The sequence below is a fragment of the Cuculus canorus genome, chromosome 5 (genome assembly GCF_017976375.1).
Source record: "Cuculus canorus isolate bCucCan1 chromosome 5, bCucCan1.pri, whole genome shotgun sequence".
Lineage (NCBI taxonomy): Eukaryota > Metazoa > Chordata > Aves > Cuculiformes > Cuculidae > Cuculus > Cuculus canorus.
In genome coordinates, this window is record NC_071405.1 from 28758994 (window position 1) to 28776546 (window position 17553).

Sequence of the window (17553 nt, forward strand, 5' to 3'; positions counted from 1 at the left end):
GGTGTTAGCATAGATAGATCAGCAAGGCTCTGTGCCCCAAACGATCCCAGTTCCCCTGGGGAATGAATGCGTCTTGTGTGTATGTTGCCTCCATTGCTATGTTTGACAACCGCCAGACTTAAAGCTGAGTATAGTCTCTGGAGAGGGAGAAACATGGTTTAGCTGTGCTGTATTCATACCCTGGACAGCAATGTGGACAAAACAGATGTGATGAAAACAGCACTGCAGGGCTTCCACTGCTGTTGGCACTGCCCGAGAGATGGAAATATCTTACAAACAGAGAAAAATGAAAACCTACTTTACACGTCTGAATATAAGCAGACAGCTCTCTTTTTCCTTTCCTCTTCTTCCTCCCTTTTTCAAAATAGACCCAACATTCACCCAGCTAGGTGACTTTTCTATCATAACCTCTACTGACCCTAAACTCATGGCTCTTTCACACTAGCATTTCCCTAAGCACTATTTCTTTTGAGCTTGCCCTGTGCCATGTCTTTGCTTGTATCCTCAGCTGGACATTCAAGATCCAACCTTAGCCAGAGCCTGTAGACACTGCTGTTCTGTGGCATTATGCCTCTGTCCCAGGCAGTGGCTCCCAGCTTACTAGGTGCAGATGTGAAGAGAAGACCTAGGGTAAAGTAAACCATGTTTATGGTTAAATCTCTGGGGGGAAAAAAAATCCCCTCCTTGCTTTCAAATAACGATAGTAATATTAATGTGTATGCAGGGTGAGAGCAGGAACAAGGACAAGGTAGGGATGACAGGAAATTGCAGTGTGTTCATTAGCATATGAAGAGGGCTAAATTTATACCAAGTCCAAGGAAGGCAGCATGATCTAGTGGGCATTTAGGAATGTATTCATATTCTCACTAAACTGCCACAGTAGCTGCACGTGCCTCTAACGTTACTTTTGAAGAGACTGATATTCCTTCCTTACTGCAGATGAACTCCAACATGCTTGAGAAAAGTCCAAGTATGAAAATTTAAATTTGAATTGAGCTTCTGACTTGCTACTAGCTGTGTGTGCAAAACAAATCGCTTTTTGCTTTCTTATGTTCTAAACAAGGACTACAATGAAATGAAGCTGTTGTGTCATGTGTTCCTTGCGACATGGATCGATTTTATCGGAAGTCCATGGATGGTTAGTAAAGTGCCACCACCGATGCTACCTAATTCAAGTAACTCTCAACTGGGGAATACCTTGGTTACATTGCAGTCTGGAAAGTGGAACATCAGCCTCCTTACAGACATTAATTACGTGAGACTGGCAGTTGATGGTGGTGATGTGTCCTGTTTCCTGTACTTCTAGTCACACAGTTCAGCTTATTGTGGAATTTGAAAGCTTAGAACTAAGAATATTGATTTTCAGAGTTTCTGAATTGTCACTGAAGTTTTAGGAGTGTATTTTAAAAAAGAAAAAGCTTTTATTGAACAATATCTGTCACTTTAAGTGCAATTTCCTGCAGAGTGAGATACCCTTCAGTGTAAGAAACACAGAGAATCTGGTCAATATTTGTCTACAAAAATCTGTCTGGAGGTCTCTTATGCCAAACCTCACAACACTTTCACTTGAAAGGTTGAATGTTATAACCTGTATTTCAAGCAGAATTAAATGCAAGCGAAGAATGAGTTGCAGTGGAACTGGTCTTTTGTTTGCACAACTACCCATGCTGTGGTTTAAATCTGACTTGAAGGAACAGTTTCCAGCTTTGCAATTCTGTGTGCCGGCCACAACAGGTCTTCAAGGCCTCAAACTTGGAAAACATGTGCTCCTCTTGAATATATGCACTGAAGATAGGTAAGAGTCAAGTTAAGATAGTATAGGTATATTTGAAATCTAAATTAACTAAGGATTTCAGTCCTTGCTTACAGACATGAAAAAGAACATGAATTAAAATAAATTATATTTAAGAGATTGTAGTCAGAAGTAATTAATGTTTAGAGTTACTATGTAACCCTACACAGCCAACCTACATTACTGCAGATGCCCAAGAGGTTTGTGATTAGTAGTTAGCCTTACTTGCTACCTAATATATTGGCACCTTGAGATGTCGTAAACACCACATACTGCTAAGTATTGTTCACAGTGTGAAGATTTCATTGCAGTAACTGATTCTTCTAGTTGAAGTTTTAGAACAAAATATTTTGAGCTCTAGAAGAAGTCATTCTTGTAAACATAGATAACCTTCCATCTCTGCTTCCTATTGCTCCTTCCACCTATGAAGTTGTCATGGCAAGACCCTGCTGAAAAGAACAGGATGTGACATAGCAGGTCACAGTGGCTCCTTGGTCTGCAAGGGGAATTATTACTGTGTTATGTGAGAATAATTGCATCTTTCCAACATACTTCTGAGTGAAGGAATGTAACACAGAGAAATGTATTAATTCATTGCACAATTGCTTCTACTGCCCTGGCTCAGGGAATTCAAAGCTGATTAAAGCATGGGTCATCAGTGGACCAATTTTGGAGGCTTCTGCCTTTTCCCTTCTGTATGAATGGGCTTTGCCACCACCTTCATTGCAGATGCACCAGATGCACTGTGCTGATGAAGGTGCAAAGTTCACCCAAAGACTTCCATAACTACCTTTTTGAAGTGTTTTATCCTGTGAGCTCCTAAGGACTGTCAGTGTGGGGTAGCATCTCTGAGAAGTGTGATTCTCTGCAATTATTCTTCATATTTAAAATCTTTCTTATCTTGAAGTACACTGGAATGCAAATCTGGATTTCTCCAACCCTGGGGGTTTTCAGCCTGGCTGCACAGGTTACGCTGTGGGTATCCACCTTGCTCATCCTCTCCTGTTTCTCCAACAAGGCTTTCATTTGTTTCCTTTTTGTAAATTCCAGACCCCTTTTCCTCCCTCTTTTGCAGGAGCCTTTTATGCTCTGTGCACCCCAGCTCCACAGCTAGTTTGGGCTTATCCTCTAGTCCTTGGGCCAGCTTTCACTCAGCTAAAAAAGGATGATGCATCTTCAACTGATTGCAAAAAGAGAGAGGGAAAGGAGCTGGATGCACCAGACAAGGCAGAACATATTCAAATTTCATGTGGGAATGGTTTCTCCTGTGGTGTTACACTGGTTTCTACAAGTAACAAAAAAATAGCACTTTCCTGCTGGCCTGCCGTTTTTCCTCTTATTTTTTTCTTCCTTCCTTCCCCTGGCTTCAGGCTGTTTCTCTTCACAGCCTCTCTGAAGCCACTGTGCTTAAAAGACAAGGTAATCAGATTTTTACCTGGGTGCCAGTCTTGGATAGGTTTAGGAAAAATTTCATTCTCAGGTCTGCAGGTTCGCCAAATATTTAAAACAATGTCTCCAGAATGCATTATTGTTTCCTTAATCTGCTATAAATTCTGTCAGATCGTATCCAAGATGACAACTATAGGCAGGGAGTGTGGAAAAGTTGGAGATGGAGCAGAGCAGCTTCTGTGCTGGGCCCTGCCAGAGTTCCCTCAGCCCCACTCACTGCTCTGCTTGGGAGCACAGGGAGCCCTTGCATTGGTCTTGCACTCGCTTGGGTGATGAGGATAAATGTCTATCAGAAAGGACTTTGTACGCACAGGAATTACGAATGGAAAGCTTCATTAATAAACTCCTGACACAGCCTGACTCTTTGCTTGTTTGAGTTAATGGCTACACTCCCACCACCCTCAGAGAAAAAGTATGGGCTTTTCCATCTATATAGTGCTTAAGAAGTACTGAGGTAAGGTTTTGCAGCCTGACAGCTGCAAAACTCGGGTACTAGGAAAATGGAGCTTTATGGTTATTTATTCTTGTCATAGCAAATTCTTTCTTTTTCAATACATTCCTAAGCTCAATCTCCTGGGCTTTGCAGCCTGTTATTGCAAAAGTGTCAAGAGCCTGTCTACTAAAATCAGAGGCCAAGGCATGCTCAGGCAAGTATTACAAGTGCACAGATGCTAATCTAGCAAGCACATAAATATATATTTCCTTGCCTCTTCACAGACAGTAATTAATGACATGAGTATGCATATACCACAGCTGATCTCGTTTGGCATTATTACTAAACGCAAGACCACATACCGAGGTGCTTTCTCAGTCATTACTCAGGAAAAACTCAGATCTTTGGCATTATAGTTCTTATATACATGCAAAATCAGAATACATCGCATAGTGTTTTTCTCTCAGCTCAAAAGTTATAGTACTTTCATCATTGTGACATACTACAAAAAATGTACAACTGAAGCACTTTATAAATAAATTCTACTACGAACTTCTGGACATGTATCTTCAAGTACACTGTAAGAGACTTAATCTCCTCCTTCTCAAATGAAAATTAGAATGTTGTTTCCAGCCCAGAATTCGTTAAACACTCAGACAAATCTCCGTTCTTTCACATTTTCTGCTTTTTTTTTACCTGTAATTTACAGAATTATAGAACTTTTCTGAATTTCTCGTAACTCAGGGTAGCCATTGCAAACTCGAGGAATCTAAAAAGTTGTGCTTGGACAGCAGTTGTCACAAACCAAACTGAGCCACCAGGTTCAGAGAAGGAATTTGGGCTTCCCAATAAAGTCAAATAAAAGCATCATCAGTCTTTTGAGTAGTTAAAGAAATCCATAAAGTATTTCAAAAGTAGTAAAAAGTTCAGGTTTTACCTATCACTTTAATAGTACCTGGGGATTTTATTAATATGTAGGATTTGATTTTTTAAAAATCTATTTTTTTAAAAAGTGCTAGAATGCTTTCTTCTTTCTTTTTCTTTCTTAAAAACATACACAAAAGCCATATTCCCCAAAGCAGACTTGCACTCGGACATGAGATGGAAAACTTATGTTTATAAAAGCCATCTCCTTTAGCTTAAAGCAGAGAGATGTGCTAAGAAACTGATACAGTATGACAACATTTTAAACACAGAGGAGACAAGATTTATCTGGTTGGTATACAATATAAAACAAAAATCGAACACCAATGTTGCAGCACTATATTGAAACAAACCACAGTAATTAGATGCTTCGAAGTCAAGCCTATATTTTCTTCAGCTTTTTCATGAATTATTGATCCACTTTCCTCATTAAATGGAATAGCAGGCTCTTGCAGTAAATGGACAAGTGACTACAACTTTTATATAATCAAATATCCTCTGCATCTGGCAATAAAACGTGTTTGCGTGTAAAACATCCTTTCTGAATTGACATCTCTGCTAAACAGATACTAGAATAACCACATTCCTTTTCTTTTGTCTCTAAGACACAGCTTCTCTTGCAGCATCATGCAATCCAGTATTTTACACTGATCGTATTAAGCAAAATATTTTCCAAAAGCCTGTATCATCCATTGTGCAACAGAGCATTTCTTCTCTATAATAAGATGTAAATAAACTGTCTCACTTACCTTATTTTCTCCATCTCTGCCGCAGAGGCCTACGAGAAATCAAATAATAGGAGCAAGTGAATGAAAGAAAACATTCACTCTGCAGATTTATGCATAGTTAAGGCTTTCCAAATGGTTTTCGACAAGTATCTACAAAGCTCCAGTAAGCGAACCGCACATCTGCATTAGCTGAAAATAACATTGACAGATGAACAGGGGAATAACGCAGCACGCTGCAGGAGCACTGTATACCCACGAGCCATGGGCAACAGAATGACTCAGTTGTAGCGCTGAGGCAGAAAATGGGGAGGGGAAAAAAAAAGCAAGCAGCAGCAAGTAACAGGTTACTGTGCCTCCCGGGTTTCAGAGGAAAAGTTGAAATGCGGTGCTACCCTCTGCACAGTGGGCATGGCAGCAGTGCTCGGCTGGCTGGGAAATGACAGTGACTTCATCACACGTGAATTTTAAGTTCAATTCATCATCTTTCACATTGCCGACAGATGGAAGGGACACATGCTTCCCTCCTTAGTGGGAGTTTCAAGTAATCAAATTACTTTCATCCTTTCCTCAAGTAATACACTATCTTGACAATTAGCATCTCAATACAAGACAGCTTTTCCTTAACCCTTTCACTGCTACTTACTGAGGCTATATCTTAAAATTCCGTAACTCCTTAGGTGCATCTACCTGCCGCAGCTGCCGGAACCCCATTAACCCTTTGGCAGTGACTTGGCACTCCTGTATCTTTACATTCTAGTAGAGCTGTAGGTGGTCATTCCATTAATCTGTCTCATTTCTTTTTATCCTATAGATGCTGTAAATCCCAACTTATCTACAGAATGGAGACCCATTAATCTCTCTGACATTACTCATATCAAAAGTGTAGTCTTGTTAACTCTTTAGTCTCTTTTCATTATTATCTCATGCAGATCCTTAATAGCTGCTTCCATTTCTTTTTATCACAGAACTGGCACAGAATCTCATCAAACCTCCTGGTCCCACTTTATTGTAGCTAAGGAATAAGCACTCGGAGCAATCCTGCAATCTCTAGAGCCAGATAAATCCCACCATCACAGAATCTCTTATTATTATGAGGGCATTACCCACTATTCAAGAACACTTTAAGCCTTATTGATTAATGACTAACATTCATATTTGAGTATGAAATAAATTAAAGTTTAAAAATAGGGAGAGCAACATAAATTGAATCAGTTGGCCAGCAGGAAATTTGTCAAACTGTCTAATAAAACATCCCAAATGACAAACTGTTAGTTTTCCATTGGGTCATACATCTTCCCTTCTTCTCATTTACTTTTGATTTACCCGTTAGATAAATTGTCAGTAAGGCTTGTGTTTGCATCATAATTTTTGATGACATGCATTAAGGATTTTAGGCATTCAACATAACCTCATACACAAGAAGTCAGCTGCAGGAAAAGCTCTCCTCTTCTTCCCAGTAATGGATGTAATACATATCTTAAATGGTCCCTGCATGTCTGCTGGAAACACAGAGTTGCCTGTGATAAATCTCAAATTTTGAGATTAAAAATCTAACCTAGGGAACCATAATTACTTCCTCTACTTTATATCTATCCATTGAAATTATGCATATTGCATAGCATGCTGGAAATATCTTAAACAATGGTGACCAGAAAATGAACCACAGGGGCTTTCTCCCTGGCTATGGGAAAATACTTGCATCCCCATTGGCTTGCCAGGTCAGTTTTCTGGATATGAACTCTCAAAAGCTGCCCTAATCATCATGTTTCTGCCATTTTGGGGAGACTGGATGTAGTTTTCTCTAGTACCACTCACTATTGCTTTGCTTTGAACTGTGGGAGTCACCCATTAAAACAGAGTAGTACTCAGAACACTCGATCTCAGTCCTTCTGTTATGACAATATCTACAGACATAAGGGGAAGGTACCTGGCATTGCTTTTGCCCAGTGCTCCGAATATTCCTGTCCTCACAGGGTCGGAGTGGGGGATGTTTTGTGGGATTAAAGCGCAGGATGGAGGAAAGGAGCTGTAGGCTGGCTCATCTGTGAAAGCAGGTGAGTCATTGGCTACCAATACCAAACAAAAATTAGTGGCGAAAATAAAGCACAGCAAATGCCTGGCTCCTAAACAAACCAGAAAACTAAACCAACCCTCAATTACTTCTGTCTGAACTATTTGCCACCTTTTTAAATTTTTTTATTTTTTTAATTTTTTTATGCTAGGGTGTTTTTTTTGCCATCTCATAATAACAGCCACTTGTTTTGTGTAACAGCCAAGTTGCCTTTCAACCACTGGTGATGTTCCCCTCTGACTTTAGCTGACAGCCTGTGCAGTGAAAAGAGGGCTCCTCTCTGGTATGACAGCAATGGATTCAGGTCAGTTCTCCGCAAGGAGGATGTTCTGACCCAGGTCAGAGCCCCTTCTAGGTTGCCACACTGCAACACGGTTTTCAGGGGAATATCCTAGCTTTAAGGCAAGAGAGCCAAATGCACATATACAAACTCGAGAAGCTGAAAACAAAGATAAAAGCATTTGTAGAGATGTAGTTTTCATCCAAAGCAGTTTATTTTTTCAGATAATTGTATTCTTTAGGAAGGCCCTTTTTTCCCATCCTTTTCTTTCCCTCTTTCCTTTTCCTTCTCCTCCTTCTCCTTCTCCTCCTTCTCCTTCTCCTCCTTCTCCTTCTCCTTCTCCTTCTCCTTCTCCTTCTCCTTCTCCTTCTCCTTCTCCTTCTCCTTCTCCTTCTCCTTCTCCTTCTCCTTCTCCTTCTCCTTCTCCTCCTCCTCCTCCTTCTCCTTCTCCTTCTCCTCCTCCTCCTCCTCCTCCTCCTCCTCCTCCTTCTCCTCCTCCTTCTCCTCCTCCTCCTCCTTCCCTTTTTCATTTTTTCTTATTCCCTCCCCCTCCCCCCTAAAAAGCCTTAGCAACTCAAAATAATTTTAAAATTCTCTGATTTTCTGAAGCAGCTCTACTTTCACATGGTGACAATTTTACTAGGGCAAAATTGCTGTTTTCTAGCCAGACTCTGGCCACTGATACATCCTATGAAAATTTAGAGGCTAACTCATCCTCTCACTACTCTCTATGAAGACTCCTATCAGAAATATCATATCGAGTCAATTTGAAATGATATTATAAACAGATCTGAATTGGCCATAAAGTCCATAAAGTCTTCTGAGACCTATTTCAAGCAAAAAGACTCAAGTAAATATTGATATGAGAATGACCTTTATGGTACGTCATTTATAGGTTGCTGCTTGCTACTGGGTTGATTTATTTCAAGTGCTTCTTGATGCCTGAACTGAGCAGTGTGATTGAAGCTGTGTGTTGTTTTTTTTAAAAATAAAATATTTTTAATTAAGATCGGTAATTATCTTTAATTACAGAAATAACAGATGTAATTTAAACACCTTTTTCTTTTATTCCAACAATATCAATGCAGTGTGACTAAAGAATTTATTTAATCAGCCTAAAAGTAAGAATTTTTGCTCTTAACTAAAAGGTTGGCCTTCATAAAACTCTATCCTACATTTTCATACACAGTCTCCTACTTAATATACTGAGACTAGTTTGAAGATTTTCCTTTTTACAAGTATTTGGTGTGGCAGCTTTGTCTAGAAGCACTCTCAGGCAGTGCCAAAGAGTAGTGGTAGAAAGGTGACTTGCTCCCAAGTATTTGAAGAAAGCAAGTGTAAAACACAGAACAAATGACAAGACTCCTCTTTTCTGGAAGTGCCGAGAGTTTGAGGGTCCATTGTGGAGCAGATATTCAAAACGCAAATCAGTTGTCTTTTTGGATTTTTGTCTTTAAATCATATCCTTCCCCAACTCTCCACACCTCCTTCTTATTCTAGATGGCAAGTTGATTCTCTTTGATATTCCTTGAAAACAAACTAATTTGCTGGCTTGATCAAAAATAGGGATGCTGTTAGTGGAAACTCCAGGACATTCTACTGTGTTTTTTTTCCCCTCTAGAATATAGCTGTTCTTTTCAGACAGTACGACAAACTGTCTGTTGTTTTCAGACAATATGACTACCTGTCTGTTGTGTTCAAGTCAGCAGAGTGAAAGAAAAATACTGTGATCCCCTAATTTTTTATCTCCTTGTTTTTGATTAATGAGTCAAACAACCTCAAGATAATGGCAGAACATGTTTAGTCATTGACATAGATAAAACGTAATGTAGTGATCAAATTATTTGATTTTTTGTTATATGATTGGTGTCTATAGTGTTGATTGTTGAACCAAAAGCTTTTAAAATAAAACAAAATGTCATGCTGATCGTCTGTCTATCATTCTATTAAATTTTATGGTGATGTCTGTGTTTATAACTTATTTCCTTTATCTTTCAAATATCATGAATTTTCCATCCCCTATGGCCTTTCAGGTCAAGTTTAATCCTTCTGCATCTTCCCAATATATGTCTGAAAAGGGAGGAATACCTTGAAGGTGACATTTTTTATTTTTTTTCCTTATTGTTTTTTGTTTTCTTGGAAAGAGGTGTTTCATTTTAGAGGGAGAGAGGACTCAGAGCCTAGCTCAGTGCTCATTTCTCTTCCCATTGAGTTCATTGGATTGACATGTTGGCTAGCTGCTATCAAATGTATAAGGAAAGAAACAGTTGCAGGAAATTACGGCTGCTCATTTAGACTGACTGTTAGTACTCTGGCTTGTTTAGTATTCTGGTAATTGCTTTTATATCCGCGTTGAGGAGAGATGTAAATGAGAGTTCAGTTACAACTGAAGTTGTCCGGACTTCTGGCACATTTGTAAACAGTCACATGTTTTCAATCACGACTATTTCACTTCAGCATTTCCTTTCTGCTCTCGGTTGTAGTAATGTGTAATTGATAGGAACCTCCATGGCTATTTTCCCTTTTTTTCCCTTTAGAGTACAAGAGTGAAAGATTTGATTGAATAAAATTTACAGACTACATAATTTGATAGGATCAATGTTTAATTAGAATCTTAATTTTTTTTAGAGATAGCTTCATATAGGTTTTAAATACTACTCAACTGATGCCTGAAGAAAGACTAAAATTTAAACTATAGGAACTTTAACAGAGTTAGAGGAAGTGTCTGTCAGCATTTTATTTGGCTTCATGTTTTGAATATAACTAATAGATGTTTATGAAAGAAGAGGAATCTTTCTGTATAACTTTTGCCTGAAATTGTCATGGAGACACAAAGAAAATTGAACCCAGTTCTCCACTGTTTCCACTGTAATAGATATTTTGTTCAGAATGCATCTCCTTCAAGCATACCTCCATACCATAGGCCATAAAACACCTCTAATATTCTCAGACCTTCTGAAGACAGTTCATATATAAAAGGTGAAGAGGTTTAACACTGAGTGGAGAAGACAGAAGGGCTCAAGAGTAACATCCTATATTCCTGCAATGCTAAGGAACTTGTTGGGACCATTAGACATTTTCCCCTGGAAAAAGGAACATCAAGCATACAGAGGGAATGGAATAGTTTCACTAAGGTGTGGGGTGTTTGCATGTCTGTCCGAAGAAAATCATCTGTCAACCAGTTTAGAGATAAATAACCATGAGTAAGACATACTACTCCTCTTACCACCACCAAGAGTAGCATTTTACCTTCCTAGCATCCTCTCCCTATCTGGAATCAAATGCTAATGATTATTTAGGGTGAAAGGAGAAATACTTCGAAGCAGAATTAGGTGATAAACAGAAGCTCAGACTTCTGGTGCTAACTGCATATAACAAAGATATGGTGTAAAAGGACCCAGCTCGGTAAGAAGCAGATACATTTTCTCCTTAAGTTTTAGAGCAGATGACTAATTTCAACACCCAAAATTTTCACACCATACTTGAATGTCTCTCTCCAGAACATCACTACTCTGTCATGCAATGTCCTTAAGGCTGCTTGACTCCATTTTCAAAGAATTAGATGTATTTTTCTCCCTGTGTTTTCCCAAAGACTGATAGAAATTAGAGAGTGATTGCAACCATGCTAAATTTTGTATGACTAGTTTATCTCTGTTTGATCTTGTACCAATTTTATGTTTAAAGCTTATTACTCCCACCTTTTTTTTTTAAAAGTCCGATACGCATTTCTGAAAAGATGTCTTATTTGAGAGGGAAAACAAGACATGATTCTTTGACTGCTCTCATAATATTTCTTTCTCTCAGTCATTTCAATATCCTTTCTTTGGATCTATTCTAAATTAATTTAAATCTGATTTGAAAGTAGGTGATCAGAGCTGTATATCACATATAAAACACCTTGGCAGTACCTCATATAATAATGTGAATGCTTCATTGACTCTAGAGAAAATATATCTGCAGCGCATCTTAGGCTTGTCTCAGATTTCCCATGGTTTTGTCACATTGTAGACTTCGAGCTGTTTTACAGTCAGTTTCTCAGTGCACCAAGATCTCTGTTTCTCTGCTGCCTCCAAATGACAAACCCAACAACATGAAGTCTGTGGCTTTATGTAAAATTTCATACTGTTTCCATTATTCTACTTACAACTAAATGAATTCTTCTATGAGCTTCCTAATCCTTGTCAATGCCTCCAAACAACGTTATCATTTAGGCAAACTTATTTGATGACTTAAAGTCACTAACTAACATTTGTAACAAGATGCTTCAAAAAACTTCTAAAGTTCCAATAAACTCTTCGCAACCCAACAGACTTCCTTTTTAACACATTCTTTTTTTAAATAAAAAATTCAATTTTAATTCAGCTTAATAATCTTGAATTACTCTCTATTATATCAGCTTTAGACAGTTATTCTTAGCTAAGCACTTTATGAACTGCTTTATGCAAATCCAGATAGATCAGAACACTGAGTAGATAAAAATACATTTATCGAGTATAAAATTGGTTCTCTTAACAAGAACTTACTTTTGCTAAAACTGTTGTGTTTTATGCCACTTCTTTGCATCCTTGGTTTCTCAGCTTGTTTGACCATGAAGCCTTTGTTCCATTTTACATTAAATTTCTTTTTTCTTTTCTTTTTGTTCAAAAGTTAGAAAATAACTTTTGAACAATTTCATGCAGTGAAAGCTGTACTTCTGAGCTTGGTGCATCATGTGTCACTTGATCAGGATTTTGGACTGGGAATTGCCACAGGATTCCTGATATAACCTAGGTGAACAGGCTCTGTTTTCTCCTACCTTAATTATGATGGTTTCTGTTAAACGTTCCTCATTCTTAATCAGATATCCTACAATTATTCCCATGTTCACTATCATTCTTAGTGAAAGATGAATAATTGAGCAACATCTAAGTTATCCTGAACATCTCTCTGACCTTCAGCATACAGTAGGTCTTCCTTCTTTTTTTTTTTTCCTGTCTGTACAGTTGAAGATCTTTTCAGCATTAGTCTTCTAAAAAACCTTGGCAAGGTTCAACTTGACAGAAATTCTGGCAGAAAAAGACTGGGGAATAAACACAACAGAGATATGATAAAAGGAAATCTTGGGCTTTTTTCTCACAATAGGCCGTTAAGTCCTCCACAGCATAGAATGCATGCATGAACATGTAACAAACAGCCACAAATTGAAGTGAAAGTGTAACTTGCAGGCTTTTCTTTTGCATGCTTGGAAAAACATGGCATTCTCAAGCTGTTTTATTTCCTAATATTTTAGGATCTTTGTTTTGCTTCCTTAGTTTCTTTTTCACTCTGTAAAGTCTCAGAGCCTGATTCTCGACAGGGGTAAATTAGTAGAGCTCCAGAGAAGTCAAGCCTTGCTGATTTATACCACTAGAGGGGCTGCTCTTAAATGGCTGTTTTGGTGAGTCAAGCTGATTTCTGTTATACCCAATGCTCTCAGCTACCATGAAATGCCATAGTCCCTCTCAAAAAAACAGTCCCAAAAGAACATTCACCTCTTCTCTATGTCGCTTGGCAAACCATCCAGTGAAACCTGAACAAAGACTATCAAAAACAAGAGGCTCCATGCCTTGAAATGATGGCTAAGATGCCACTTGAATTATTCAGTATGCTTTTCCTCAGTCAGATGATATGAAACTGTACACATAACTAATGTGATTAAAGCTCATTTGTATTAAAATAGTCCTTGAAGCCATCAGAACAGAAGAGGATCCATGGTATTAGAGGTTGTACAAACTCCACATATGAAGACAAAAGCCTTTCCTGGGCAATCTGACCAGCTAAAATAGAGAAAGAGGTGTGCTGTATTTTTGTTTCTTTTATGATGCTGAGACAACACAGTAGCACTTTTGTCTAGTAAGAATGGAATGATGAACTATGTTTCTTTAGAGTTGTTCAGCATCATACAATGCCATGGAATTATAAAAGGTTAAAATAGTGAGGTGAAGTCACATTGCTTTTCCAAATGACTCTTGGTACACTTCATTTCCAGCTAGCTTAACTTCAGTGAGACCTCACCAGCTACAGTACACACTGCAGTCTATGTCTCTTGAATTAATACATGACCCTTCTGACTGCACATTGCCGGTATACTTATGTGGGTCTATATTACAGACATTGGTAAGTAGCTATACTACAGACACTGGTAACTGTAATTACAGACATTACGTTAAAGTATTTAGCCACAGCATTTGCCATTTGAAAAGTTTCTATTTGTCAATAAACAATATAAAATGGTATCTGAGACAGCCAGGAATAACCGCGATTTCCTGCAGCACTGACTCCTGACTTCAAAGGGCAACTGTGTACCGACTGGGACCAAAGCTTGGGTTATCATGACCGAAGATGGCATATGAATTCTAACACAGCTGATACTATGTATTTCTGTGTTGGCACCTTTATGTCTGTTCACGAATGCTGGCAATGGAAAGTGGGAGAGAGAGATGAGAGGGCAAGCAGAACAGCAAAACTCCTACATCCTACACTTGTAGAGCTTTGTTTGTTACAAAATATGCATTTTCTGCTCTAACTGCATCTATGTCTAACTAGGTGATAGGAGCGGACCTGTGGTGTTGTTGAACAAAGTTTCACCTTTTATTTTTCTTAGTGTGATCATCAACTTTGTGCTGTTTTCAGTACCACTCCTAAAAAAAGGGTTCAGAGGAAGGTAACCACAATACTAGGACAGCTAGAAAAATCTTTCTAGCAAAACCCAGGATTGAAATGAGTAAAGACAATTATTTTCAAACAGGGATAATATGTCTATAAAGAGAAAGGAAATCAACCATTTTCCACATTCAGTCTGAATTGAATAGGAAATAATGACTCAAAACAAAGCCAAAAGCTTTGAAGAAAACGTTAGGGGGAACTATTTTAATCATGAAGTACTGACGGGATTGCCTATAATAACTGTGAGATGTCCCATAAACTTTGGGAGGATTTAAATACACTTTCGCTATATTAGGGCAAAAGGACAGACTAGACATTTTTTATTAGTCCTTTCTGACTCTTCTGACTGTGACTGCTCCCCCACAAAGAAATGGCAATCTAAACCAGCCCAGACATTTCTTCCAACAAACAGAGTTTGCTCTCTGCTTTACTACTTTCAAAATGAGTCAGTTCCTAGGGCACCATTGCTTCCCTGAGACCCATGTGATTGGGATTTGAGTGAATCCCCTAAAACCTGAACATTATTATTTTTTCACTTATGAACTTGCCTGCAGACAAGGAAGAGTAAAACAAACAAGGTGCAGTGTCACACCCTGACAATGTCATAGATATTTCCTTGTAAAGAAAGCCAAACTTCAAAGCCTTCACTTCTCCTGTCACAGATTACTGATGGAAAACAATATCTATTTATTGATGCATCATATTTTTTATCTCACTTCCAACCAATGTGAGTAGTTCTTCAAAGTCAGGCAGGTGGCGTACCTCTATTTCTGGAACAATGGTTATTCTAGTGAATAAAAAGCCACAGCCTGTGATAGATCATTTGGATTTGTGCCTGTAATTGTTTAAGAAGAGAACTTTACTTAAGCAATAAAAGAATGAGGCCAGAGAATAATATTAAGGACATCTTTGATCTTCCTCCTTCAAACCAGTCTCTTTTGTCACAAAAGGAATAGCATCTTCCTAAAAATATTGAAGATGAGATAAAAAAAAATCTCCCCAAACCCACAGCAGACTAGAAAGGTATTAGGATGTTACTTGAATCAAACGAACTGGTTCTAGTTACCACTTTCATTTATGAGCCATGAAAATCAAAGTATGGGGAAGAAAAGAGACCACATTCCTAGAAGAGCTGTTGGTTGATGCTGGTTTTCTTTTTACAAGACACTAACGCAAAACCTAGTCTGTACATTTAAGCCTCCAGGTGTGCTAGGATACAGGCAGAATATGCACCTGAAAACAGAGTTTAAAAAGTTGCATGCCTCAGCCCTTTGCTGTTTAAGTTATAAAGTGTCTTCTGCTGTCTACCTGGAGGAGAGAGATAACTAGGGACAACTATAAATTCATAGTATACCTATATAATAAGTAGATATATTATATGGATAACTTACCAAGAGTCTAAGATAGTGAATATCAATTACCATCAAATTAATCTGTGAGACAAGATAGGGCTTAGACAGTTATCTATTTAGCAAAAAAAAAGCTTGAGTTTCTTAAGGGGACCCGGGTCTGGACAGTGGTGCTAAGATATAGAAGAGACTTGAACTTTAGTCTTGTAAATCTTCAGCCAATTTGCTAATTACTTAATCTACCCCTTTCTTCATCTCTTTTCAGTCAGGTTACGAAAATAAAAAGCTCCTTATGCCTGTTCCTCTCTGCACTCCTGCATAAGAGCCAGCCAGATGCTCACTCCAATATTGTCTAGTAAATAAGGTAAAATATTTCCTGAGCTACAGTGATTTTGGTTTCTGCAAAGCCACAGTGCTGCTAGTCTCTCTCAGCATTGCTGAGTCCAGTTGTGCCAGTGTAATAATTTTAAGTATATTGTGACTTCTACACTGGACTTTGATGGTGTCTTAATTGCTACAGGGTCACAAGAGGTCTTTTCTTTTTATATTCCCTGTGTTGTGCATTAGCATTCTTCTCAAGGGTTCTTCTCAGTGAGTTTAAAGTCTGTTCTTACTCCTACACAAAACGTGGAATAGTTAGGTTTTACAGTGGAGATGCTAAATCAGACTCTGGAAATTCCTTTGTTGAAAAGGAAGCTGTATTGTTAAAATTACATCTGGCTTTTGCACGTGTCACATTTTACAGAAGCATTGAGCCTGTATCATCTAGTGGCTTTGCTTGCAGTCTTTCTTCATGCAGTGCTATTTTTAGATTTTCATCCTGTTGGAATTCAATAGTCTAGTTGTCAAAGCAAGCAGGAAAACATAGCTATGGTTGAATTTTTCAATGAATCAGCCATGTTTGTTGTTACTATTACTATATAATCTTAGTGTAGTGAGGGACAAATACCACATTCGGGACACATAAATGCATGGAACTCCCAGGTTTTAGATTGAAATTATAAAGTGCTTAAATATAATTAAATAGAAGGTTATCAAAAGACTCTGCTGGAAGTTGTAGTTTTACTGAAAGGAATGGCAGTCCCCCACAGCCAGGATTTTTCCCTTTTGTGCTCTCCCCTCCCCCATGTGTTTCCTTGGACTCTATATTTCATATAACTTTACTGTGACATGAAGGAGAAAAGAGTTTGGCTGTGGTGTTTGATGATGACTCTGAAAAACCAGATCAGAACATTATCCTGTCCTGGTGCATGATAAGAAATAACAGCATTTGCAGTTAGACAGAATCAGGCTCAAAATCCATGAAAAGGCTGTGACCCAAGATTGGGATTTAATATTGTGATGTTACACTGAGCAACTGAAAAGTCATCAGTGAGGAAACAGACATAATTCTTCCTACCTTTGCAATGTATACCTATTTAAACATACTAAGGACAATGATCCAGCAAAGCACAAACCCTATATGCAGTGGAATTTCACCGAAAAATAGTGTAATTTTGTGCTTAGCTTTGCTCCTGAGTCATAAAGAATACAGAAATCTAAAATTATAGCCTTCAGTGATTTCCGAGATTCTTACTATACCTTCTCAGACACTGTAACAAAACCACTCAAACTTAGAAAATATGGGATTTTTACCTTTAACAAGGGTAAAATTAGTAAATGCAGTCAATGTGGTACAACATCCACAACGACACCTCTCTCACTGAATGTATGTATCCTGAGAAGTTTAGGTGCTGGGGAGATGAATGCATTTATTGTCGTAGTCGTAAGCCAGGAGGCCCCAAAGGTGCTGAGAGCTGTAGGTGGCAAAGGTGCTGGTTTGAGGCTTCTCAAGGTGCAGATC

The 17553-nt window shown here is 38.4% G+C and overlaps 1 protein-coding gene across 7 annotated transcripts in view; it reads right to left on the reverse strand.

The window, feature by feature from the left end:
- The window catches only part of BEGAIN (brain enriched guanylate kinase associated), a 157744-nt gene that overhangs the window by 103104 nt on the left and 37087 nt on the right, over window positions 1-17553 (reverse strand). For 5 of the 7 annotated variants that reach the window (XM_054068713.1, XM_054068715.1, XM_054068714.1 and 2 more), the window contains one exon: window positions 5348-5376. In XM_054068713.1, the coding sequence (XP_053924688.1) occupies window positions 5348-5376 (29 nt within the window). Of the gene's footprint in view, window positions 1-5347; window positions 5377-5718; window positions 5813-17553 lie in introns of those variants that run through there. The other 2 variants (XM_054068718.1, XM_054068717.1) reach the window with 2 other exon arrangements.